The 27,517-nt window shown below is 40.0% G+C and overlaps 2 protein-coding genes across 2 annotated transcripts in view; one reads left to right on the top strand and one right to left on the bottom strand.

The window, feature by feature from the left end:
• The window catches only part of IGF2R (insulin like growth factor 2 receptor), a 155,141-nt gene extending 144,787 nt beyond the window's left edge, over window positions 1-10,354 (bottom strand). The window contains exon 1 of the mRNA XM_074187971.1: window positions 10,053-10,354. Coding sequence (XP_074044072.1) covers window positions 10,053-10,249 — 197 coding nt within the window. The 5' untranslated portion in view covers window positions 10,250-10,354. The remainder of the gene's footprint in view (window positions 1-10,052) is intronic.
• LOC141489425 (uncharacterized) lies at window positions 10,317-26,417 on the top strand. The gene is made up of 3 exons (XM_074190058.1): window positions 10,317-11,073; window positions 16,099-16,225; window positions 26,310-26,417. The coding sequence occupies exon 1, from the start codon at window positions 10,317-10,319 to the stop codon at window positions 10,959-10,961; it is 645 nt and encodes a 214-aa protein (XP_074046159.1). The 3' UTR covers window positions 10,962-11,073; window positions 16,099-16,225; window positions 26,310-26,417.
• Window positions 26,418-27,517: the final 1,100 nt, after the last annotated feature.

Here is a 27,517-nt window from a genome sequence, read left to right as displayed (position 1 = left end):
CTTTCCCCTTACTGTAACCATCACTCCAGCTCTAGTTTCAAGCTCCTTCAGTCTTAATAAAATGATTAAACTGTACAAGATCCTCAACCCTTGAGGCCCTTGTCCCCTTGCCCTATCATGGAAAACTCCAACATCTACATTACCTCTATCTCATCCCTACTCTGATCCTCTCCTAAAGACAAGATGCCTGTCACTTGTCAACTGGGTTTATCTAACTTCAACTGGGCCCTCTCTATTTCACAGTAAAAATTTATTTTTGTTTGTTCAGTTCTCTACCTGAAACTGTTTCAAATCTTTCTCCTTCTTATCCCTCCTTCCCCATCAGTAAATGATTTTGTCTCCTACTTGACTGAGAAAAATGGAGTCATCCATCCATTGTGAGCTTTCTCTTACAAACTTCAAAATGTCCATTTCATTCATCCTTTGTGACCTCTTTTCTTTTTCAAGACCAAAGCTCTACTTGGATAGCTGATCTTTCCCCACTCAACTCCTGAGAATCATTCAAGCTCCCTTGGTCACTTCAACTCTCATCTTCATTATCTCTAGGAGAGTGACCTAGCTGTGTGGCCTTAAGGCAAGCCACTTAACCCCATTTGCCTTGCAAAAAACAAACAAAAAAAAAAAAACAAAAAAAACAGACGTTCCATTGGTCTGGCCATCCCAACAAATTTTTGTCTGAATCCTCTCCTCTCATCACTGCCAAACTTCTCTTTTTCCTCACATATCACACACAGGTCCCTCCAAAGTGACTTCTAACCTCACCAAAGGACTGGCTTTGTCTAGAGTTATCAAATGATGTTTTAAATGCTAAACCCAATGGCTTTTTATACCTGAAAAAGGTCAAAGACAGAAAGCTCCCATATATTCCAAAATACTCAAATCAGTACTTTTTGCTGTTTCAAAGGACTTTAATCAAAGAGGGATCCATAGTTTAGGGAATGATTAAATAATGATCTATGACTGTTAATGGAATATTTCTATACTACAAGATGAACATAAGGAATTTGGAGACACATGGGAAGATTTGTAGGAATTAGAACAGATTAATTAATGTTTGTCCTAGGGGCACCTAGGTGGCAGTGGACAGAGCACTGTCCCTGGAATCAGGAGTATCTGAGTTCAAATCTGGCCTCAGACACTTAATGATTACCTAGCTGTGTGACCTTGGCCAAGCCACTTAACTCTACTGCCTTCCACAAACCTAAAAATAAAAAAAATTAAAAAGTAATATGACAACAAGAATATTTTTTAAAAAAATGTTTGTCCTTCATTTTCTAAGAAGACCATAACCTCAGGAAGGTAAGGTCATGACATGCATATGAATTGGATTTGAGTGTGATGCTTAGTCACCAGCCTCACTTTCTCCTCTGTAGCCATCTAGGTCCAGTGGACAGATATGAATTAGGACAATTTCTGATGTCATGAGATGACCTGGATGCAGGACAATCAGGATTAAGTGACTTCCCCAAGGTCACACAGCTAATAAGTGGCAAGTGTCTGAGCCTGGATTCAAATTCACCCTCCTGACTACAAGGCCAGTGCTCTAGGCACTTCGCCATCTAGCCACCCTGTAGAAGAACCAATACTGATTCCACAAAATAGCACCTCCTTCTAGCAGTGAAGAAATGGAACAATACATACATTCGATGAGATCACTTTGTCAGTTATTTTGAGGGTGAGTACAGGGAATTTAGAAATAATTTTTTAAATCACCTGTAAAAGACAGTTTAAAAATAAGCAAATCAATGGTCTCTTAAATCAATCTTCATCTTCCTTGATCACCAAAATTCAGCTTTTGACATATAATGCAATTGAAGTCAGAGGACTTAAGGTTCAAATTCTACTTCTTTTCTACCTCTGTGTCCTTGGGTCATCTCCTCCATGTGCCTCTACATTCTCATCTACTAAGTGAAAGGCTGGTTTGGCAATCTTTAAAGTCCTTTCTGAGTTATAAATCTGTGATCCTATATATCTTCCTTCCCTCTTGAATATTAAAAATTTTCTTTTTCTTTCTTTTAGGTTTTTTTTTTTGCAAGGCAAATGGGGTTAAGTGGCTTTCCCAAAGCCACACAGCTAGGTAATTATCATGTGTCTGAGACCAGATTTGAACCCAGGTACTCCTGACTCCAGGGCCGGTGCTTTAATCCACTGTGCCACCTAGCTGTCCCCTAAAAATTTTTAGAAAGCAGAGTTCTATATCCCCTATTCAAATTGATTCCCTATAACCTCTAGGATCGAACATAAAACCCTATTTGTCCTTTGAAACCTTTTATAACCTGGTCCCTTCCCATCCACTACAATCTAGTACACTGAATTTAACTTGCTGCTCCTCAGTTCATCTCCTTGGTCCATGTTTCCACACTGGCTATCCACATAGTTTTTCACTCCATTCCCCTACCTTACCTAGTTTCCCACCTTTGCAGGAAATCTCTTCTACTCCCCCACATCTCTATAGCCAATCAGTTTTGAAGCCTTGTTCATTCTATCCCACATGTTTTACATCCATGGAAATGCTCTCCACTCACATAACCACAGCCTAGTTCAAGCCTCCATCCCCTCTCAACCAGGTCTACTGCACCAGCTTCCTTGTTCAGTTTTCTTACAGTTACTCCCTTATTTACACACTCTACAGGCACTCTTCTCTCTATACTCTTCCATGTGTCCCCATGTTTGCAGAACTAGGGAGTTGCTTTTGAGTCTTGACTTGAACAGACCTTTCTGTAGGAGGTCTCTGTCACTGGAGCAATGTCTTTATCTTTCTTTGTATCAATGCCTGACAAAGAGGAAGCATTTAATAAATACTTGGCTGACAAACTGGTCTGCTGGTCTCCTTGCTTCCCATGTCTCCCTTTATCCGGTCCTTCCTCACCCTTGACAATCTTACTACAGGATTTCTAGGTTAATTGTATGTGATTCCCCTTTAAAAACTCTTGGTCTATTTGTTCTCTTCAGAACTTCCACTCTCCCACTTCTGTGTCTCTGCAGGCTATTCTGCCAATTGAAATGCACTCCCTCTCCATTTTAGAATCCTTACCTTCCTTTAAAACTCAGTTCAGATGCCTCTGCCTAGGACTTTCCTGATGGTCCTAGTTTAAGGTGATTCCTCCCTCTTCAAAACATCTTGTATTAGCTTATCTGTTATTCTCCTCCTTGTTCAAGGATGAGTTTCCCCAAGGAAAGAACTTTGTTTTGTTTTTGTATCCCCAAAGTAGATGCTTGTATACAGTAGGCACTTAATAAATGCTCGATAAACTGGCAAGTTATTGAATCCACAGGATCACATTCAAATTATTTTCTCATAACAGAATCCCCACCCTATCATTATCTTACTAAGCATTACTTTAGAAGCAGCTAGGAGGTACAATGAGATCTATGGGTCTGAAGTCACAAAGACTGGAGGAGTCCAAAGCCAAGTCTCAAACACTTAGTAGCTGTGTAACTGCACAAGTCACTTAACCTTTGCCTGCTTCAATTTCCACAATTGTAAAATGAAAATAACAGTAGCACCTACTTCCCAGGATGTTGTGAGGATCAAATGAAATCCTATTTGTAAAGTGGTGAACATAATTCCCTTGCTTGTTCCTTCCCCTTTTTCTCTACTGCTGCCCATCAAAACCTCCCACCCTAGTTGAATCAGCCTGCTCCCCACATGCTGTTTTCAGGCAGTCCCATTTAATAAGAATGAACATCCTCCTCACATTCATATCTTAGAATGCCTGACTTCTTCCAAAACTCACCTCTAGTACTACCTACATTTATATGGCCTTTCATTTCCCACTAATAGTGTACGTTTATCTACATCTATAAAGAGATAGATATACTGTCTCCTTCATAGACTGCAAGTGAGCCTTTGTTCAAAATGTTTTCTCCATCTTGCATGGAATATCAGGAGACCCTAGGTCAAATGCCAAACTAACCATTAACTAACTAGTCACTTAATCTTATTGAGTTACCTTCAGGGGACAGCACAATTTCTAAAGGTACCTCCTAATTTTGATTTCGTGATTCTTTTCAGCCCACACTGAATTCTCCTACACCTATTAAACTAGAAAGAACTCAATTACATATCAGTTTGGATTGCCCTAATTGTTAAACTTGTCTTCCTGACTAGTATATTCTCCTGGCAATTAGAGGCATTATACTTTTCCATTTTTATCTCTAACCCCTCTACTACTCCCCCCACCACAACACACAGAGCAAGTATTTAGCATCATGCTGATCACATAGCAGGCATTAAAGATACATGTTGCTTAGTCATTATCAATCTCTACAAGGACACAGTATTTAGCAATAAGGACTGCAGAATGGTTACTTTATTTACTTTCAAAAGATTAAACACATTCAAAATGAAAATGCAAAGTTAGGCATACTCTGGGAAACCTTTGTTTAGCTTTCCCATTACTCAATAATGCACCCCCCCCACCCCTAGAGAAAGCTCAGAAAAGAATAGGCTAGCTATCTTCAAGTATCTTGAGGGCTGTCATCTGGAAGAGAATGAGGCTTGTTCTGTTTTGTCCCAAAGGGCAGAGCCAAGAACAATGTGTGAAGTTTCAAAAAGGCAAATTTATGTTTCATGTCAGAAAAACTTTTCTAAACAATTAGAATTATCCACAAGTGTAGTAGGATACTTCCCAGGGGCCTCAGGAGACTCCCACTCATTGACCATCTTCAACCAAAGGTTGGATACTTGTCAACTACATTATGGAAGTGAGCCTGAGAGGTTCCCTTCCAACTCTAAAATTCTATCCTTCACCAACATCTGTTATTGCTAAACTGGCCAGGGACATGATTGTGAGAATTCTTCTTCAGCAGCATCTTCCTTTCTTCCTACCACCACTGAAACCGGGACTAAAACTTCCCTAACCCCCACTCAAACTGACAATGCCGAGAGCTTCTGTCCCCAGAAATAGCTCCAGCCTCCCAATATGAGGAGCAAAACTAACTCTCATTCCTCCTCCGCTTACCATCACTGTCAGATGACAACAAGCTCTCCCACATCTTTCCTACCAATGCCCTAGAGTTCCTGGCCCACCTTCCATATTTCCTCCTCCCCAACCAGAGTTCCTCAGAGAGCCCCGCCCCTGCTGTAGTCTCACCTCCATTTACAGGTTCCATCTCTACACATTCTAGAAATAGGAGAAAGGAATCACCTCTTACTACACGTGTAATTTGCTCCTACAATTCAAAGGTGAGGAAATTTTTGTCAGTATTAAAACTTTAGTTGCCGGGCCCTTTACTAAATGCTGCTGACGAAATCTATTTTCCTCCATAGGAACAGGAAACTATAGTCCTATTAGTGAAGTTCAATTACAGAATGAATTTAAGGTGGTGAATAAGCAGGAGGAAAGCAAAAAAAAAAAAAGGTGGGGCTGGGTAAATACAGAAAGGTTAGCCAAGTAGTCAGTAAAGGGTTGTGGAGGTGCTGAAGTATTAGATTACAAACTAAGAAGTCTGTCTTAAGAAAGAGCTGGAGAAGGAAAGTTTAAAATCAAAACCTAGAGAACAAAGGTCAACCTTGTGGCACAGAACATCTTTGTGCAAAGACATGAAAATAGCACCAGCCTACTCCATAAAGGAGGGACTGGTCAAACCGGTCCTGTCTGTAATCAGGGCGAGCCACGAGGGGCTCCTGAGGCTCTCATGGGTATATAATATGTGCTCTTAACCACAAGGCATGCTGGGAGCTGAGGAGTTAGAACTCTCCCCCTTCCTAGTATTACAGGAACATATCCTCTACATGCAAGAGACACAATGTTGTGTGTTTAATACAGGAGAACGACTCTAAAAATGAGGGAAATGCTGCTTGGTTCCTGGAGTCCCACAGGACATACCTGATCTGTTCCCCTGGAGAAGGGACAAAAGCCTGCCCAACCAAGGCTTCAATTCTCAGTCTTTGGGGAATAAAAATTCATCAAGTCAGAATAACAGTGCAAAAAGTATGTACAGAAAGGGACAATTCAGGTACCACTTAGGAAACAGCATACTACTATCAACTACCCTCTCCCCTTCCACCCCAACATTGCCATTTGAACCCCATATACATTTGAACTCCATACAGATGGTTGTGAAGCATCGGCGCCAGTACACCTGCACCCTGGTTCCTTGCATTTTAGTGACTGGAAAAAATGTGAATATTTTAATGTCAATTATAAACGATGTACTACTCTATCAACTAGCTATCTTACCACATCCTGCTTGAGCAGTATGGTAAACATTCAGTATTGCCACCTGGATTAAAAAAAATGATCTGATGACATTCTTCAAAAATATACCAGTTTAAAAATTCTTAGTTTTTCCTAGACCTGAAAGTCACACATTTCTTAACAGAATCAAAATAATATACAGATATGAAAGAGTGCATTGGAGGAGGGGGATCTAGAGCCTGGCAAAATGTATTATGAATTTATATCAGATTATAAAACAACTTTAACACACTCTGATCCATGCAATGACAACCCTCATTTCCAGAGGACAGAAGTTGAATCATGTTCCCTGTTATTTGTCAGGGGGATGTTAGACTCAGAATGAGACATATTTTGGACTGGCTAATGAGGGAATTTGTTTTGTTTTACTATGCATTATTTGTCATAAAGCTTTTATTTTTCTTCTTTTTTAGTGTTTGATAGAGAAGGGAAAGAGAAGATAAATGTAAATTGAAAAATAAATTTTTTGAAAAAAAATGGTATACTTATCCAAAACTAAGAGAAGAAAAAGATAATAATCACTATAGTAAGTATGGAATTTTAAAGTGAGGACATCATCTTAATTACTCCCTCATTTAACAAATATAGGGAAAAATAGGAAGTCAGTGCCAATTGATCATCACCAAACAAGTTAATCTTTAATTACAATTCTACTTTGAAGTCTGCCCTTTATATAAAATGGCTAACCTTTGTCTTTCCCATAATCCCAGGACCTATAACAAATAATGCTGACAAAATATGAATTCAACTCTTTACAGCTGAGGGATGGAAAAAGGTGAGGTTAACAGAATTGTTGTTTTCTTTTTCAACTTTAGGTGGACTTGTAGAAAAAGCATAAACACCTCTCCATCTAAATACTCTAAGATGACAGTAGCAGATCTTATCCTATTGTGATTTAATATTTAACTTGCATTATGTGAACACTTTAATAAAACTATTATCTATAGGACAGTTTGATCTGTAATTTAGGCACAAGTATGATTGTAATCAGAAGCCTTTAAAAGATTAGGCACAAGTATGATTGTAATCAGAAGCCTTTAAAGATTAAAAAAAATACTTCCTACTTAACTGAGTATCTAGCAGAGTATGAGCTAATACATTCATGTGACTATCACAATGTAAAACCAAGTGTCTCATTTACCAGAGGCACATGGTACACAACTCTACCATTAAAATCCACCTATAAACTTTAGAAGACAATGAGTATAATAATTATCAGGCCTGAGGATTCAAATTCATCAGGCCATTCTCAAATTCAATCTTTGTTCATCTGAGTGAAATGGTCTTCAGTAGTTTGGGGGGGAGAGTTTGCCTTTATTTTTGTCCATCTCCTCCTTTCAAGGCATAGAATCCTATGGGAAGGGGCCTGACCCCTCTCATCAGGCTAAGAAGGAAACTGAGGCCTAAAGACATGAAATGATTGCCCAAGGTGACCGGGGAGAAGTAACCCTGAGCCTTTTACCATTTATCCCAATAATACCCCTGGCTTCAGCTGTCATATTGTTTAGTAATGACACTATAGGACAACATGCGAGCTAGTGCCAGCAACTATATGCTAACAGAAGCTCAATAAAATGGTGGCCCCAAGGAGAAAGAACCACTCAACGTGATTTTTGCTACTCTTACTAAAAGTGAAGTCAGTTGATGAACAAAAACATCTTAAGCTTAAGAAAGTGAACCAATTACCCAAATAAAAAGAGATATTCCCTTTCCTCAAGGAATTTAAAATCTATGTGAGGAATGATCACAGATACAAGTGATCAATAATAAAATAGTTATTTATGAAACATTTAGTATATTCCGTGCACTTGCAGGTATCTCAATTTGATCTTTGCAACAATTCTGAGAAGTGGATGTTATTATTATCATCTCCATTTATAGATGAGCAAATTTTATCAAACACAAATTTTATCCAACTGGAGACATAAGGACCTGTTGTAGGAGGAGACACTTGAATTGAGCTTAAAAAGGATCTAGGAGTCCCAGGAGACTGCAGCACAGTCCACTGGCAAGCAGTTTATAATCCACTAGGGAGGGAGGAGATGGCAACATACTTAAGTATACAATCCCAGATCTAATGCGCATTCATAAAATTCCTACTATGTTCAGGATTGGGAACAACAAATGGTTGAGTTGATTCAATACAGAATGTGTGGAGATTCAAGGAGGGAGGAACCACTTCTAGATGAAAAGGATCTCAGCTGAAAAGCTTTAAGATCCAAGAAGGAAGGAAAAGATGATATCAACTGATTGAAATGAAGGAAGCCATTCCAAGGAAGAGATGGTCCAAAAAAAGACACTATGGTAAGAGAGAGCAGAACAATATCTGGAAGTGAGTAATGGTATAATCTGGAACACAGTGTGTAATGGGTAATATTGGGGACAGAAAAAGGATATAAAAGGTATTTGGAAGCGGCTAATACAGCTTAAATCCTAATAAGATGAACACGAAAAGCTCCTAATATAAAAGTTCTATTAGAGTGTAAAGCCTGGGTCTTACACAGCTTTATATTCTGCTCCATCCCTCCTTTATTTTATAGTCAGCCTTCCATCTCCTTGTTAAGTGACAGAATCACAAATGTGTACCCAGCTGCACACAGAAAGTGCTCAATATGTGTGCCGACTAAATAGAATGGATCTCATCATGACGCTATAGGACATTATGCAAGTTAGTGCCAGCAACTGGCTTCTCTGTAAGGTTCAACTACACAGAGCCGTTTGGAACTCTTCATACTACTTGCTTTGATAAATAAGGTTTAAAAAAAAAATCTGACCTTTGTTTATTTTACATAGCTTCAAAAGGGAAATATGATTTAAACGGCCTCCCCACCCAAAAGATCCCATTAATACACGATTCAGCATCACACTACAGATTTCTGCAACGACACACATGTGGTTCCTGGGGCGAAAAGGCCCTCGCCAAAATGCTCTTCATCTAAAGCAAATAATTTATGTGCCATGATTCAAGAAATTGGCTCCGAGTAGGGAGGAGGGCAATTTCTTCCCTTTCTGCCCTCCCTCAGTCATTTCACACCTAGAACAGGAAACCCACCAGCTACTTGAGAAAAAAAAACCCGTGGTGCAATGAGCAAGTGAAACAAAAAGCAGCTTTTACAAATGTGTGGTGGGGAACTTGGTGCTCCCAGGGAGGCTGGATGGGAGAGCTCCTGCTTGGGAACCTCGAAAAGGAGCCGCTGTCTTCCAACACACACACACACACACACACACACACACACACAGAGCCCTGCTTTCCTCGGCCTCCCCCTTCCCTCCTCCAGCACACACGCGCGCACAGACATACACGCACACACACACACACAGAGCCCTGCTTTCCTCTGCCTCCCCCTTCCCTCTTCCAGCACACACGCGCGCACAGGCATACACGCACACACACACTGAGCCCTGCTTTCCTCGGCCTCCCCCTTCCCTCTTCCAGCACACACGCACGCACAGACATACAAGCACACACACACAGACACGCGCGCACAGGCATACACGCACACACACACTGAGCCCTGCTTTCCTCGGCCTCCCCCTTCCCTCTTCCAGCACACACGCACGCACAGACATACAAGCACACACAGACATGCAAGCACACACGCAGACACACGCAACTTTCCCAGATGCAACGTGACGCGGAGCGGGGCCGGGCGGCAGCCGCCTGTCACCCGGACGGACGGGCCCCGGCAGCCGGCCCCGGCCCCGCGCCCCCCGCCCCCACACCGCGCAGCCCGCGCTTAATGACAGCCACAAGTGTCCGGGCCGCCCCCCGCGGGGGGGGGGCGCCATCGAGCCCCTCCCCGCGGCGGGGGCGGGAGGGGGAGGGGAGGGCCGCCGCCCCGCGCCTACCTGCACAGCTCCGGGTACTCCCAGCTCTGGGCCTGGGCGCCCGCTCCGGCCCACGCGAGCAGCAGCAGCAGCAGCAGCGGCGGCGCCGGCGGCAGCGGCCGCGGGGGCCGCCGCGTCCAGGGCCGCAGGTGGGCGCTGGGCGCCGGGGCGGCGGTGACGGCGGCCAGGGCGGCGGGGTTGGCGGCGGCGCCTCCCATGGCGCTCGGGGCTCCGGGCGGAGCGGGGGGCTAGCGGCGCGCGGGGGCTCCGGAGCGCTCCCGGGGCATGCTCGCGCCGCCGGGGCCGGAAAGGGAGGGAAGGCGAGGAGGAGGAGGAGGAGGAGGAGGAGGACGCGGCTCCGGCGGCTGCGGCGGAGCCCCAGGAACTGCGCGTCACATGACCCGCAGCGCCCGGGCGCCGCCCCCTCCTCCCCTCCCCCTCCCTCCTCCCCACCCGCCTCACGTGACCGCGGGTTCAGGTGATCCGCGGGCGCCCCCGGCTCGCGCCGGGCCTCCCTGGTCACGTGGGGCGCGGCGGGGGCCGCCCGGGGGGCGCGAACCCCCGGGCCTCCCAGGATGCCTCACGGGCTCCCGCCACGGCCCCGGCGGCCGCCGCCTTTGTTACCTGGAGCCGCGCGGAGGGGCAGGGCCGCGGGCTCCCGCACCTGCCGCCGGGCATCCGCAAGCCGGCCGCGCGACAGCCTGGGTGCCACCGGGCCGACGGCGGGCCCCTCCGCCAGGCGCAGGTGGGCGCCGGGCAGCCCCCCGGCTTGGACAGCGAGCCCACAAACCTTTATTTCTTTCCCGTAAGATGATGATTTCTCCCTCATCGCATCCAACTTGGATCAACGCCCACCGTGGAAACCACGTCAAGACTAGGACTGCCCTCTGTGGGGGCAGCGTTAGGGGAAAATCGCAAAGTTCAAAATAACGAATAATGAAACAATCAAACAAATAATTTTCAAAATAGAGTTGAATAAATAGGAAGCTTCGTGGGTCTTCCAGTTTAAAAAAAGGAGTTGGCAAACCTTTAAAAGATACAGGTTAGTAAAGAAACCTGAAGTCCTGCAGTTGAGTAAAAAAAAAAAAGCTTCCTAAGTCAAGCATACGTGAAACAGCCTGAGATCTGTTGTTTTTTCATGTGAAAAAGATCTGGGAATTCTAGTGAACTGCTGGCTATGAGGCAACAATGCTAATGTGAACTTGGGCTTCAGGTGAGAAAGGTGACGGTGGTCTCTGCCTCGTTCAAAGCTTATGGGGGGGGGGGAGAAGAGAGAGGAACAAAGAAAGGATAGAATCATTGTTGGGTTAGGGCAGCAACATCATGAAAAAGAAAAGGCAGAGCCGCTCTGCTGCTGTTTTGTTTCTATCCCAAGAAGAATAATCTTTAAGCCAGAAAAGAGAATTTAAAAACGGGTATTGGGAGTTAATAGCTAAGATAAGTAAGGAGGTACTTTGAAAGCATCTAGATACCCTTGATGAGTTTATCACATGAGCCAGATAAACCTCACCCTTGATACGGAAAGAATTGACCAATGTGATGGCTCAATCATAGTGAATTTGGAAAGATCTTAAAAAGCTGAGAGAGATACCAAAAATTAATGAACAATAGAAAGGGCAGCTAGGTGGCACAGTGGATGGAGCTTCAACCCTGGAGGAGAGGACCTGAGTTCAAATCCAGTCTCACACACTTAATAATTACCCAGCTGTGTGACCTTAGGCAAATCACTTAATCCCTTTGCCTTGCAAACCGCAAGAAAGACAGAAAAGATGTAGCAATTGTTGCTTCAGTCTCCCTTTTTACGGTGAAGGGGTGGGGCTTGGCCTATTTCTACATATTTAATTAGCAAGGGGGAAAGGAAGTAAGAATTAGAGAAAGCTTTGAGATGTGGCAAAGGACACCTGTTGGCTCATGTTTTATTGAGTGGTAGAACTTTTTTAAAAAGAAGTCCCCTTGGCTCTTAGTGCTTCCAGAATTTTTCTCTTACTAACTAACTGGGATGGGGTGGAAGGAAGCAACAGTAACACTAAGAAAAATAAGGCATTTGATCATATGGGAAGCCCAAACAGAAAATTTTTCCAAGAACCAGTTCTACAAATTGAGAGACCCATAAGCTTCCAGCTGTCTTAGTTCAATGTGACAATCCAAAGTTCACTCAAGATGTTTGGGGGAGAGGGAAGGGAAAGCAAGTTGTCTGAGTTAAGGGCAGTCTGGTGCTTCAGTTTCAGAGTGGAATGAGAAAAGACACTTGTAGACCATTGAACTAACAAAAAGGACCTCTATTAAGCCTGTGCCATGGAAAGGATACTCAGCAAGGATATAGAATTGATTCAGTGAACACAGCATCCCTGTTTCCATGTTGGCTATGCTAGAGTGCCATCTCTGAGTAATTCTTGCAGGCTGGCTTTTTTACTTGAGCAACCAGGAAACTGTCAATAGCCAAAACCTCAGTCCTGTGCCAACTAAGTCTTAAAGACCTTTTCAATACCTCTTAAGGAAAAATTAACCTAAAGTACCACGGGGACTACACTGAGTAGGAAAGAGATATTTAGATTCAATAGGTAAAGGCAGTGAACCATGTGAATTATGAATTATTATAGTGATATCTGTGTAGTTCCCTCTCTTGGTTATTCCCCAACTCTCAGATTGAATAGCCTGGGCAACAACTACCCAAATTTCAGGGCAGTCTGGATTCAGACTCTTAGAACTATATCTCACAAGTTGCACTGATAGCTCTGCCTTTCTACTAATTAACCAGAGGACAAAATGAGCTCAAAAAAGGTATTTATTAAAATGATAGTCTATCAAAAGTAGCAATAAAAACACATCCCCCCAAAACTAAAGCTCATTCCCAAATTCATCTAGCATCAGTAAGAAAAGTTGCTACTAATAGAGGTGACAAGGAAAGAGGCACATTTATAGGGAACACATGTGACTAAGAAATACTACAGGAGAGCCAACTCACTCCTCTAAGGAGTGACTGAAGGGTCACAAATGTTTTTATACTTTTCTGGCCAAGCTTTATTTCAAAGTTTCCTTTGGGTGCTTCCCCTGATGCTACTATATGTCACTCCCAAGGATACTACCTCATTTTTTGGCTGTGGTCGTGACTACCCCAAGCTTAGCTGAAATCCTTCCTAGTTTTCTGCTTCAAGAGGGAAACTGAACAGGAACCATGTCTACTGTCTTCTTCCTCCTTCCCCAAGGATTGAGACACACTGAAAATTTTCTCCCTAGAACAGTTTTTAACCTAGGATCTGGCAGCTGTTTTATAAAACTATTTTGATAGCTATTCCAATACAATGGGTAGAATATTGGACTTGGAATCAGGAAGATTTGAGCTCAGATTTGACATCAGATACTTAACTAGCTGTGTTTTGCTTCAGTTTCCCCAACTGTAAAAGGGGGAATAACAATAACATCTCCCTCCCAGAGTTGTTGTAGGGATCAAATGAGATAAGGACATTTAGCAGAATTCCTGAGGTATAAATGTGAGCTATTGTTAATAATGTTATTATTGTTATATAATTGGTTTCTTTGTAAGGCTATCTATAATTATTTGCATTTAAAAACATTTTGATACCAGATCCTATCTTTATCTGACTTACAAAAGGGTCAAGTCATGACACAAAAATGTTAAGAGCTATATGTATCAGAGTTCTGGAATTAAAGAACTCTTGAACTTGGAGCTACCCATGAATCAATCCTCAAGTCTAGTACCTCTCTAGAAAGCTCCCCTTTTTGCCTTTGTCAAAAGAATACAGATCCCTCCTTCTGCATGGAAAACTATAGGTCAGGAAGCAACATCCCTGAACTTTCAAGTTTTGTGTAACATGTCATCTCCTTCAGTCATGTGTTTCTGTCATAAGATTCAACTGACAATGTAATGGGAGAAGGGAGAAATTTCCTTTCCTTTTATTCACTCCACCCCAGATTGCTAAATTTTTCAAAATTTGGACCTCTTTCTTGCTTTTTAAGAACCCTAAAAGGTAAAGTCAATCCTTCAGCCAATTGACTAATAGCCATTCCCTGTGTCAGTTGTCTTTATCACGTGGTGAATTCCTTATAATTTGCTCAGGCTTATTGAGGAACTTCTTCATTTTGGCCAGTGTTTCACAATGATCCACATGTGACTGTAGAGTTGTTGAGGGTTAAGAGAATTCCTCAACTCCCCCTTTATATAACCTTGCCCCTATTTAGGTCCCCAGAAACCTAAAGGAATTTGTAGAGGTATGGAAGATTTGGAAAGCTAGTGGTATGATATGATATGTGTAGGGTGAATGAGCTCATAACTCATAACACAATTCCAACTGAGAGTCAAGATATGGCATCCTATAAAGCTAATACAGACATGCTCCCTAGTGCTAAGTGAACCACTGTCCTATGGGGGAGTGTTTAGCAATTTCAGTGCCCTAGTCAGTCACCACAAAAGAAGCATGTGTCCTAAAATTAACTTAAAACAAAGTTGAGGGGAAAGGAGACCTTAAGGAGATAACTTAGAAGTCAGGATACAGTGCCAGAGACCCAAGGAACAGTAAAGCAACTACTGGGGAGGCTGCAGCAAAAGAAGGGAGAAGAAGGGCGTGCCCTGGTTGAGAAAGGGTAGCAAGGTAGTTTGGAAAGACCCTCTAAGCACCCACCCTCTTCTGATATGCTTTCACCTTCATTATAAGAACACAACTTTTTGACTCCTATATTAGATTCCTTTGCTAGCAATTCCAGATGGATAGAGTAGGGAAGTTAATAGTTCCCAATAACCCCTTTATTGGGTCCCCAGGAACAGGAACACAATTAGGTTAAGGAACACAGAAAAGAATCACTAGGCAACTCATTGTTAGAAAAAAGATTTGGAGGTTTTAGTGGACTTACAAACTCAACATGAGTCAGCAGTGTGGTGAGGCAGCCAAAAAAACTAATGCTAATGAGATCTTGGGATGCATTAAGAGAAGAAAAGCTTCCAGGAATAAGGAGGTGAAAGTCTTTCTCTGGGCCCTGCCTTGGTCCAACCACATCTGGAATAGTACAGTTCTGGGCACTATGTTTAATAAAGACAGTAATAAATTGGAGAGCAACCAGAGAAGGACAACAAGGATAGGTGAAGGGCCTGGAATTTTGTCATATGAGGATGAATGAAAATAACTGGAAAAGAAGACTTAAGGGAGACATATAGTTGTCTTTAAATACTTGATGAGCTATCATGTAAAAGAAAGGTTCAGATTGTTTTGTTTGGTTTCAGAAGACAGACCAGTAGCAATGGATGAAAACTACAAAAGGGTACATTTTGGTTTGATGTTAGGAAAACTCCCCAGCTTTTTTGTGGTGGCAAAGAATTAGAAATTGAGGGAATACTCATCAATTGGGGAATGGTTGAAAAAAATGTGAGATATATATATATATATACACACAAATGTGCAGAACCAGAAGAACATTATACATATTAACAACATGGGGTGATGATCAACCATGATAGACTTGTTCATTTCAGCAGCACAATAATCAAAAACAATTTTAAAAGACTTGTGAGGGGAAAATACCATCCATATCCAGAGAAGGAACTGTAGATTTTAAATAAAGATCAAAGCTTATTATCTTCAATTATTAAAAGCTGTCATGTATTATGTCATTTTTTTCTCTCTCTCTAATGTTCTCTCACAGCATATTCAATATCCATTTATGTTTAGCATGATTGTTAATATAGAGCCTATATCAGATTGCTTTCTGTCAGAGGAGCGGGAAGGAAAGGGAGGAAGAGAGAAAAACTGTAAAACTGGAAACCATGAAAAAAAAGATTGGCATAAACTACCATTGAATGTAATTGGAAAAACAAATAAATAAAATATTTTTTAAAAAGAAAAACTCCTTAACAATTAGAGATGTCCAAAAGTGAATAGACTGCCTCTCAAGATGGTGGGTTACCTCAGATTAGAGATCTTTGAACACCTATGACCAATTATGGAGTTATGGAAAGGATTCCTTTTCTGCTATAGAGTAGATTAGATAGCCACTGAGGTCCCTTCCAGCTCTGAAATTCTGGACTCTTATGATTATATGATTCTGTTATTTGTAGACATGTGGTTTTGTAGCAGCATCCTTCAAATCATATATCCAGTTACTCTGCTCAAATCTTTGAAGGAGTCAAAAGATGAGCCTGCCAATAAGAACAAAAATCAAGAGATAATCCACCCTGAAATAAAGTAAGTTGATTCTGCTGAGCTGCATTATATAGAGGTATTAATTATATTATTTGTAAAACATTTTGAAAATGCAAGATTTGTCATGAATTTTGCTGCTCCTTTTTCCCTCTCTTCAGGTGGCTCTCTGGGAAGGGGAGGTATATTTGAAAAAGGTGATAAAAATGCCAACAAAGTATTTTTAAAAGTAAAATACTAAGATGGTAATTTTAAAGGATTAGTTCAATTTGAGAAAAATTAATGACAATCAAAGATGTCAAAGGCTGTAGACTTCACCTAATAGGAATGCAAAAAGCTGTACCTTGCTCAGAAGGACATATATAGGGTTGTTATGATAAAGGATTTTGAAACTTCTCACTTTAGGGTTTCCAGTTGGAAAGAGGAAAAACAACATTGAAGTCATGGAGAGAATTCCCAAAAAGTTTCTATCCTGATAAATATATTCCATAATTAATCCAATTCAAACTAACTACATTCATTGCTTACTGCTCTTCAGCAATCTTCATGCAGTTTTCTAATCTTCCACAAGACTCTACCAGTGCCTTCCCTGGAGCTCTAAGCTTTCTTCTAATTAATGAGAGTTCTCCATATTTAACCCCACCCAGACCCACAACTTTTGCCGGTTAGTCTCTAACCATCTTTACTTATTCCAATACTCTTGCAACTGCCTCCTTGCTTACTTTCTCCTACCTCAGAGAACAGAAATCAGTTTAACATTACCATCAGTTTCTCTCTAATTTAACTGTGACTTCCCAGTCCAAAACACCTCTCCTTTTCCATTCTTGCTCTCCATGTATTGACCTCTCCTATTAGATTCTCTTTGAAAGCAAAGACTGTCTTGATTTTTATTATTTAGTGTATTGTCTGACATGTAATAAGCAAGCACTTAATGCAGTTTCATTAATTTTTACCAAGCCTCTGCTTATGAAAATAAGTCTGAGAAAATATAGGCCCACTTAGCAGCTGAGAAACCTGAAGTAGGGAATGCTTGGGAAGTATAAAGAAACTTTAGAAGTACCCATCCCCTCCCCAATTTTAGAATTATTCTCTATTTGACCTGACATACTTGGAAAGTCCAATGGGCTCTAAAGTGCCTGGGATTCTGTGCTAGGTACTATAGGAATGCAAAGATTTGAAGTTGATTATTTTATAAATCAGGAAATTGAGACTTGGAGAGAGTGTGACTTTCTCAAGGTCATATAGGTGATAAATATCATTGCCAGAATTTGAATGAGATTCTATGACTCCTCCAATTTTCACTTTGGAATCTCTCTCTCTCTCTCTCTCTCTCTCTCTCTCTCTCTCTCTCTCTCTCTCTCTCTCTCTCTCTCTCCCTCTCTCCCCCCTCTCCCTCTCTCTCCCTCTCTCTCCCTCTCTCTCCCTCTCCCTCTCCCTCTCCCTCTCCCTCTCCCTCTCCCTCTCCCTCTCCCTCTCCCTCTCCCTCTCCCTCTCCCTCTCTCTTCCTCCCCCCCACCCCATGCTTGTCTTGTTCTTCGTGTTGTGCCTTTTTCTGGAAGAGGATCAATAACATCAAAAACTGGTATCTTAACTCCCTAGTTAATCAAATTTACCTAAGGCAGACTTGCACAAAGTTGTCAGCCTCACTCTTTTTATAGTCATCAAGTGCAGTGGCAAGATAAAAGTTAAGATGATCCAGGATGTAGTGGAATGCCTTGGCATTCTTTATGTCTAACCAGACTTTAAGAACTCCACAATGCTTTCTTCAGCCTCCTCCATGACCATTAGAAAAAGTTATTCCCCAACCCATTCTGCCAGGGAAAAACTTCACATGTTTCAGAAGTATACACCCCTCTTAATTCACTGATGAGTTGGAGGTCTGTCAGTTGGGTTCAAAATGGTTTAGTCCATTTGCTAATTTGAGTTTTCTAGTATGTAGTTACTATGAATGCTACTGCTTTTTGGAGCTACAGGTGATAGTCCTTCCTGAACACCTTATCCATGTCACTGGTGATCTTAGTGAATTGGAATCACAGATCTCTCCTCAACCCCAATCACTGGGGAATAAATATACATTATATAACTCATGCCTGTAATTCCACTGGGACAGTTAACATCTTGCATCTTTTTTTCAATTCTATAAACAAAATCACAAAATTGTCTTTATTATGTATCTTAGAGTTCCCCAACCTACACCAAAGAAAAACCAGTATGTGGGGGGAAGTAGTAGTGATTATTAACCTGTCACAATGATGTGGAAACAGTATTCTTATAGTCTTTGTGGGTGTGATGAGATTCCATATGCCCAGAAATAGTTGAGTGGGGTAAGGATGAAATTGTGGATAAGGATTTTCAGGAAAAAGTAGGCTTTCCAAAAATGTCCATCATTTCTGTTCTCTGAAAAATGTAAATAAAAACTTGTATATTATTAGGCACCAAATCCAACAGTATTAAGTGTGTTGTCATGCCTCTGGGAAGAAGGAAGGTCTTTGACAAAGTTTAGAACCCAGTGTAGAGGGAAGTGAGTTCTTCAAAGGTAGCAATAAGTCTGCCTGCCAACTCATCCACAGGATCCTTGGCCCAGGAAACACATCTCATAAGAATGGATATATAAGCAGGCATTATGTTGCATTTATGGTCTCCAAAAGTATAACTGGCAATAAGTATGGTTTTACATAGACTCTTACATGGACACTATCCATTTAGCCTCCATCAGAGGAATTTATAGTCTAACTTTCAAGAAGCCTGAAGGGGCTTAATGATATTTCATGCTTCTTGAGATGGTGACCTCAAAATCAGTCAAGTGTTTCCTTCTCCTATGTTATTTATTGAATTTCTGTGGTAGTCGAGTTGTAGGATACACAGGACCAAGGCTTAAAAGAAGGAAGGGTGGTCCATGGGAAGATAGCCCCAAATGTGACATTAGATTATTATGACTTTATGATGAACTATTGTTTAGGTAGATTCAATTAAATTCAGTTCACTTTAAGAAGCATTTATTAAGGACCTATTAAACTCTAGGGATAAACCAATAAAAGGAAAGCTACTCCTGCCCTCAAAGAACTTAACATTTTACTTGGGGGGGGGGTAGAGAAGAATATTAACATTAAGTTAAATGTAAATTGAAAATGTATATAAAATAATTGTTGGAGTGAGAAGGTGGAATATAATTGAAGTAATGAAGTTTAAGACATATCTGAATTGAGATGATGGAATGTGCCTCCTGTGGAGTATTTCAGATGGTTCAAATGAGAAGCATTTTTGCAACGGAAAACTGGAAGGAATGGCAAAAATACCAAAATTTGAGAAACTACTACAGTTACTCTACTGATGTTGGGGTACTCAGCAGCACCTTGTGGGAATAGACCCAGTGAGAGTAGGGCAGTGATATTACCAGACAACATAGATGACCCTATAGCATTGGAGTAATGAGTTATTCCCTTCTCTCCAGTGTCCTGGCCCCACAATTGTGCCCTACATCCATGATATTTATTTGTGCTACTTCTCCCCTTAATGATGTGGAAGGACTGTTCTATTGTGACTTTCATTTTCATACTACTTCATTGAATTTTTTCTATGGACTTTATATATATACATATATATATATATATATAACTATAGATAGATAGATAGATAGATAGATAGATAGATAGATAGATAGATAGATAGATAGATAGATCCTCTGGTTAACTAGGCAAAGGAAAAGGAAAAGTAAATATACAGTGAGAGTTCATGAGTTAAAGTTTTGAATAGATTTAGACCCACATGCATACTTTAAATTTGGGGAAGCTAATCTGGAAATGCCATATATGACAAAAGAGTGCCTATTATTGTATTACCCTTAATTTTACTACATTCTTGAAAGTACTGAATAACTTGATTCCTTCAGTACATATTTTTGGCCATTTTATATAGGCAGCAGGTGGCACTATCAAGTAAAGGCTGTCTAAGCTGCCAATGTACAGGGGAGAAGAGAGAATTTTCTTCCCTATTTGCTCACAGCCTGCTCCTTTCATCAATTTATATTTACTTTTATGAGTACATGAATCTCAAATCCATATGCCAGCCTTTTTTGATCCTGGATCAATCTTATCCTAATAGATTTGTGCCCCAGAATCTGCTACCACTGACCAAACCTTTTGTCTCCCTTATTTTTTCCATATTTATGAGCATTAAGTAAAATATACACTTAAGGTTAATGTGTCTGCAATCCAATAGTGTTTTATAGCATGTAAATAAGTTCTATATTGAAAGCAATAGAAACAAATCAGACTTGCCAGCACACCTGGATAGCTGGAAAAGAGAAAAAGAGACCTTGCTAGGAAGGAGAAGGAACATCCAGAACAGTCCCACCATTGGTCTGGCTTTCATCACCCCAAAGCTGGGCATCCTCTCACTTCTGTTGCTTCTGCTCTCACTATATCACAGGATAAGATCAGGCCAGATTTTTCAAGTAGATATCTCTCAGAGCTTAATTCTCGAATCTGCTTACTTTCATCTCAGATCTCTAGTCTTCTCTTCCTGTTTAGGAGTAAAGGTCAATCCTTCCCCTCAAGTCTCTCAATCCTAAAACAGGCTACATCTCCCATATTATGAAAAATCTGCCTGTCAAATCCCCTTAGTTTTATTGGAGATTTTAAGCTAATATGGAGTAGTTTAAAAGGTTACTGATTTGAATAAAAACTGTCAAAAGACTTACTTTCTAGTACAGTACAAATTATCCAAAGACCTACTTTCTAATCCAGTATCCATGATTTGTGGTAAAAATGGTAAAAATCGCTTGTCAATTTGTTAAGCGCATACATAGGCCAGACATTGTATTAAACTGGGGATGAAATTTGGGGGAAAAATGTTCTTCAAGGAGCTTGCAATCAAAAGGGGGGACAACAGTACACAAAAGGAAATTGAAAAGGCAAGAAAGGGAGAAAGTATGGGGCATGATGGAGAAGCTCAAAAAGTCCCAAAGTGGTACAGCCTAGGTAGTAAAATGAAGAGATTTCTATGATGCCTCCTCCTTAAATTGAGATTTTAGAGTTCATGACTCTGCCCTCCAAACACATAGGCAGAAAGCAATGAGGTGGTGCAGTGGATAGAGTCAATAAGATTAATCTTCCTGAGTTCAAATCTGGCTTCAGACACTTAGGAGTTATGTGACTCTGAGCAAGTCACTTCAGCCTGTTTGAGCAGTTTCCTTATCTGTCAATGAGCTAATATCTCTAAGAAAACTCCAAAAGGAGCCATGAAGAGTCAGATGTGACAGAAAATGATGAACAGCAAACGAATACCAAGGCTGATTGGATTTTGAAAGATAATAAAGTTTTCCCAATAATGAGCTTTCTGGGTCAATATAGAAAAGTCAGAGAATCTTTGAGCAGGTGGCATAGTGAATAATAGATTTGGAGTAAGAGAACTGTATTTGGAATACAAGACACTACTACTACCCAAATGACCTTGGTCAAATCAATTCATTCTTTTTTTGCCTCAAATTCCTCATTTGTGAAAAAGGAGGGAATAGATTACATGACCTCTAAGGTCATCTTCCACCTTAAATATATTATCCTGTAACTACATAATATCTGAACTCCCTTTTAATTCTGGCATTATATGATTCTAGATACATTCACTGTATTTCTTAGATACAAGAATTTTCTTACCAGGATTGTTCTAGCAAGGAGCCAGTATCTATATATATATACATATATATATGAAATCAACCAGTATTCATATTCCTTCACACCAATACATGTCCTTCCTGTAACAATTTTATTTTTTTAGCTATTGTGTAAATATGAATAATGAAGAAAAGGGTACGAATGTCCTCTGACATTATGATTCAGATATGTTGCCTTCATTGGTACAACTCAAGTCTGTTACCATTCCTTATTAAAATTTAATTTGCTCCACAAACTTATTGCTTCTGTCCCCAACACCTCCTGAAAGTTCAGCCTTTCTTTTAGCCATCTTAATATATATATATATATATATATATATATATATATATATATATATATATATATATATATAGAGAGAGAGAGAGAGAGAGAGAGAGAGAGAGAGAGAGAGATCTATATGGAGTCTTTGCCTTGCTTCCCCTTCAAGGGAGTGAAGGCCTACAAAGGAAAGTTTAGCAACACTTCTTAATTAGCTTGTAGTGAGAAATGATTGATTAGAGAAAGAGCTTTGTCCAAGTCAGCATCCCAGTGAGTAAACAGAAAACCAGGTCAAGTTCAAAGTCAGGAGCTTCAAAAGGGGCCAATCCAGAGAGTTTGGCATAAAGTCATGAACTGAGTTTGAAACAAACAGGATCAATGCCAGGGAGGTTGGTATGGAGAGGGCTCAGGAAAATACCCAATAGTAAGGAGGAGCAGCACAAAGTGGCTTCCAATTGTCTCAAACAAAGAATCAGACAGGACAGTGCCTTTATATGACTGTGGTTTGCTAACCTCATGGGGCTGTCATAAGAAAAGCATTTCATAAGCCTCCAAATGCTGTACAAGCATGAGCTATTATTATCAACTATGCCCCCCCCTTGTAGGATCATAGGATTTAGGTCCGGAAAAGAACTTAGAAATCATCTAGTTCAACCTCCTCATTTTGTCAGTAAAGAAACTGAATTCCAGAGGGATAATGCTTTTCCTAAGGAAGCACACATGTAATATCCGATGTCAAACCAGAAATCCAGTGGAGATCTTCTGAATCCAGTTCCTGAGCCAGCCTGTTTGGTTGTATATGCCCAGCTGTGAACTTCATGTTCACAAGTATTCATAATCACAGGCTTCATTGAACAGCAAAATCACTGGAAACCAGCTGTTTTAATCGTGTTCCTTATCTGGGCACTTATTCTCCTTGCCATAGACAGAAGTTGTGCTTTACTTCTCTTAGGAGCTTGTGAAATATTTATGATCTAATTATGGGGTAGCAGTTATAGTGACTTCCTCTTTCCCAAGGGTTTTCTCCAGCAACTGTGGTTATAGATGTTAGAAAAGACTGGGTGGAGTTTGGGAATATTGCCTGTGGGTGATTGAATCATAATTGTCTGCTGACTCAATGCAGAGCATATGAGCTTCCATGTTTCATGGACAAGTGTGCAAGGGAAAAACCAGGAAATTAGGACCAAGTTCATAGGCACCAGTGGTATATCCTATTTAGATTCAAGCAATCATCAAAGAGATCCTTTTGCAATTACTTATAAAGGAGGAAAGTAGGCCATCTCATCACTTTGTCAATACAGATATGGGCATAAGTTTTTGTTGAAGGCAGAAACACTAGCATCCCCGATATGCTCTTTTTAAATCTAACTCCAGATTAAGTTTTTAAAAATTAGTTATATCCCAAAAGAAAATAATTCTATGTCTGGCCTAGGGGTTTCATTGATTATTCAGCCAGAGATTGAAATTAATAGAGATTGTGTTTAGGAGGGTATTGAGTTTTCCCCATTCTATTTGATGAAATAACAGTTTGTAAGAGAAAGGTGACAGGATCAATGAGGTTTTAAGGATTTAAAGGAAATGCAAAGAAGTTTTTACATTAAGTTACCACTTTAAGAAATGTAATAAATGTTAATCAACTTGTTAAAGGATCTGTCTTAGTTGAAGTATCGGTCACATCCCAGGACTCATTAAAAGGTAGATTATTGCTTTTGCTGTTTTTTGTGCTTTGTTCTCAAAAAAGACTTCGATGTTAAGGAGATCATGCCATGATGTGCAAGTGAATTGAATTTAAGTGAGGGGGATCTAGGCAAAGTCACCAGTCTCACTTTCTCCCTCTGAGTCCAGTAGTCAAATATGGATCAGGATGAATGCAGGACACAGTTCTGAAGAGAGTCAGCTCAGGCAACAGAAAAAAAAAATGAGGGAAACAGTAAGGATTAAAGGCCACATTGCTTCCCTCTCCCCATATCAATGATGTCTTGCTTTTGAAGATAGTTGCAAAGATAGGCCCCCAAAATCTAGGACAGAGTCAATACAGGAAAAGCTCTGTAAGTCAAAAATTAGCCTAGCAGTCATAAATTAAGCTACGAAGAGGAGCAGACCCAGGGACCAATGGTGAAGTTAAACAGGCACTACACCTAGAAGGGAGAAGAGAAGGCATTGAGGGCTCAACACCATTGGAGGCATCAGTTTCCTTGGCCATAGTTCCTTTGAGCTAAAAGTGTTCTCTCAGCGATGTACTCTAATTGTGTGCCCACTCTTCCCACTGCTCCTCTGGGTATTTATGGTAGAGTACTCCAGGTTTATGGGGGAATGTTTTGTTGTTATTGTTCATGCTGTTCCATTTTAGTAAATGTCTTTGCTTTGAGGTAATCATGTCATTTGGCTGACTACTGAAGGTAAAACCATAAACTGTAGTTTCATGAGAGTGAAGCATAGAAAACTTTGAACTTGAGGTAGTTAACTCCCAGAGGATCCATCATGCAAATGCCAGTTAGATAAATATACCAGAGAGAACCCTACGTTTACAAAATACATTTAACTTCTTTTCAACTAATTATTGACATTAATCAAAAGCTGGGAGGGAAGAACATCTTTTTAGGGAAATGAAATAGAGTTCAAAATGAACCTGAAAAGATGATAAATGGCATTCACTGAGGTAAAAGTAATTTACTTAGGGAGGAACAATGAACTTACAGATAGAAAGCAGGAATTGCACAAGTAAGATGGGGGAGAAAAGAAATGAAAAGAAAAATCTTAGTTAAATATCATTCTGGAATATGCAAGCACATTCACATATGATAATGACAATTGGTTCTTTTAAAATGCAAAACAATGTTATAAATGGATGATTAGCTGAAAAATATCACAAAAGGTTTCATACCACTATACTTTGGTAAGAATACTATTTTAAAATTATGCCAATTGGGGAAAAGGGTAGGTATCTCTATAGGTTTCTCTGTAGTATCACTAATAGCGTAAATATGATTCTGAGATATTTAAATAAGTATATAAAAGGTCAATCATGGATTAATAATTAATGAATTATTTATAATAGTAAAATGAAATTATTACCCTCCACTAAATCTACAATGAATTGTTATAGCTATCATAAAATTGAACAAATTAGTGAAACTAGTAAATCTTATGGGCAAATTAGAGTGGGATTTACTTCTAATGAAGTTAGACTATTATGGAAACTGTACAATGATTTTGTTCTGTTACTTTATGGGACAATTATCTTTGAAAAGCAATGTTACCCAGCAACAACAACAACAAAAACAAATGAACAGCCACACACAGCTGTCAGTCTAAAGTTATGGGAAGCATTTTTCCAGGTGCTTGGCAGTTTTGTAGTGATGACCTGTCAAGTCCAGACTGCTTCTTTTTCAGGGATGGAGAGAATCCGCTATTCCTAAGGGTATAGGAACTATGTGGTGTCTGTGTCTACATGTTCATTCATGCCTTAACTCTGGTTACTGCTCAAATTTAGTTCTCAACATATTCTGCCTTGTCAACTGGTTGTATCATACTTCTCAATCTGAATTTCATCCTGGCCAAATCACCCCCCTGCCCCAAAACAAAAAGGTTTAGGAACAGCAACTCAGGATTCTCAGAATATTATTTAATCAGGTCAAGTCCAAGTCTCCTTAACTTTCTTTGGTTCTTAAGAAATCATATAAAAGTGCATTGGAAAAATGGAAGGAATTTCACCAAGTAAAACAGCGCCCAATGTTAGGGACTACCCATGGTTTAGCCCTATAGTTTGAGGAGATATGGAGATGAAGTAGCAATCTTGATATTCTTGCTTCCAGAGTTCAGAGAGTTGAAAGACTTCTAATTAATGTCTTTTTTTGCTTCTTTGTGTTGATTAATCTTTGATACATATGCTGAATTAGAAACATAAAGATAATTTTTATAGAAAAAAGAAAAGTATTGTTAACCAAGTTTTTCAGATTAAAGGATTGAAATGAACGTTATATATATATATATATATATGAAAAGCATATAAAAAAGGAAATAATAAACTCTTTAGAGGGGGTTATTTCCTCAGATTTAGCAGAATTCCATTAGAAAAAATATTAGCATGACAGAATCTTAAGCAAAACTTAGGACATTTTTTATATAAAATTATCAATAAAATGGAGTACTCTGAGGATTTCTTCAGGTATGTAATTAAAGCTATTTTATCTCTGCAGTTCTTCTGTGCTTACCTTTGCTATAATTGGAGTTTGCCTCCAGCCTATATGAGCTCAAGTTCATCAGATAAGTATAAAATGTATGAATAAATGATTGAGTGCATGTCACTATATGAGTTTGAGTTATTCCTTTTGTGAGTGGAGTAGTGATTATTTCCTGTATATACCTTATGCTCAGAGATTACTTTATTGTTTCCAGTTAACTATTGGGTCTAGCTTCCATAATGACTCATTACAAAAGAGTAAGTATTCCTCTACAGATGAATGGTTTGCTTTGTTATAGATAGATAGATAGCTGGATAGATGGATAATGTAACTATTTTCTTCATCTAGCTTATCTATTTATCTGTAAACACCCAAGTTATGACTGATTCTGTTAGCTAATCATAAAATATTGTCTTTATGATGTCAGTCACTTTCATCCAATGACCAACCCTTTAATAATCCTCTCAAATTGACAAAGAAATTACTTCATGCATTTTTGTGTGGCTGTGGGAAAATTCTTTAACACCTTCTTCATTCTTTTTAATTTCTGTCTAGGACTTCTGTGACTATCTTTGCTGAATGGGAGGGGAATTCCATCTCTTATACTTTCTCATTGAATAAATATTTTCTATTCCAAGCAAATCACCTGGAGTACTTTTGGCAAGGTCCACAATTCCAAGATTTGAATAGATCTCAATTGACTTGGGGAGGCTCAAGCATTGTCTGAGTGTCTTTCCCCAGAGGTTTATACTAAAGAGTTTCAGAAGAGTACATATGGAACTGTTCACAAATAATTAGAAATTTACATTCTTCTATACTCCCAAACACATGGTGTAACAACTTCACAAACAGATGTCATCTACCTCTCTTGGGACTTGCAAAAGCCTTCCATAACCCAAAAACAATGAAAAAAAAGAAAAAGGAACTGAAAAATCAAGCTTCCCCACTCAGAGGAAAAGCCAGAACTTTACAGAGCTCTGAGAATGCATGAGGCTCTCCCATGGGTATTAATGACCTATATGCTTCACTCTCAGGTGAGAAAACAAACTCTGATGATGAAAATTTTTCAGTAATTCTCTTTAAAATATAGGGAGATTCAACCAGATATCCAGGCAAAAATATCTTCAGGTATCTAACATAGGGCACATCAAAAGGTCTCCAGTTATCCTTGAAAATGTAAGGCAACCCTTCTGGAGGTACAATCATTTCCTCTGGGTCCCTTG

This window comes from Macrotis lagotis, chromosome 5, assembly GCF_037893015.1.
Source record: "Macrotis lagotis isolate mMagLag1 chromosome 5, bilby.v1.9.chrom.fasta, whole genome shotgun sequence".
NCBI classification, from domain to species: Eukaryota; Metazoa; Chordata; class Mammalia; order Peramelemorphia; family Peramelidae; genus Macrotis; species Macrotis lagotis.
Note: the sequence above shows the minus strand (reverse complement) of the source record. Positions and strands in the feature narration are given on the sequence as shown.

Excerpts from the sequence above, each read along its gene's own strand:
- LOC141489425 (XM_074190058.1), top strand. The coding sequence starts at position 10,317 with ATGCTCGCGCCGCCGGGGCCGGAAAGGGAGGGAAGGCGAGGAGGAGGA.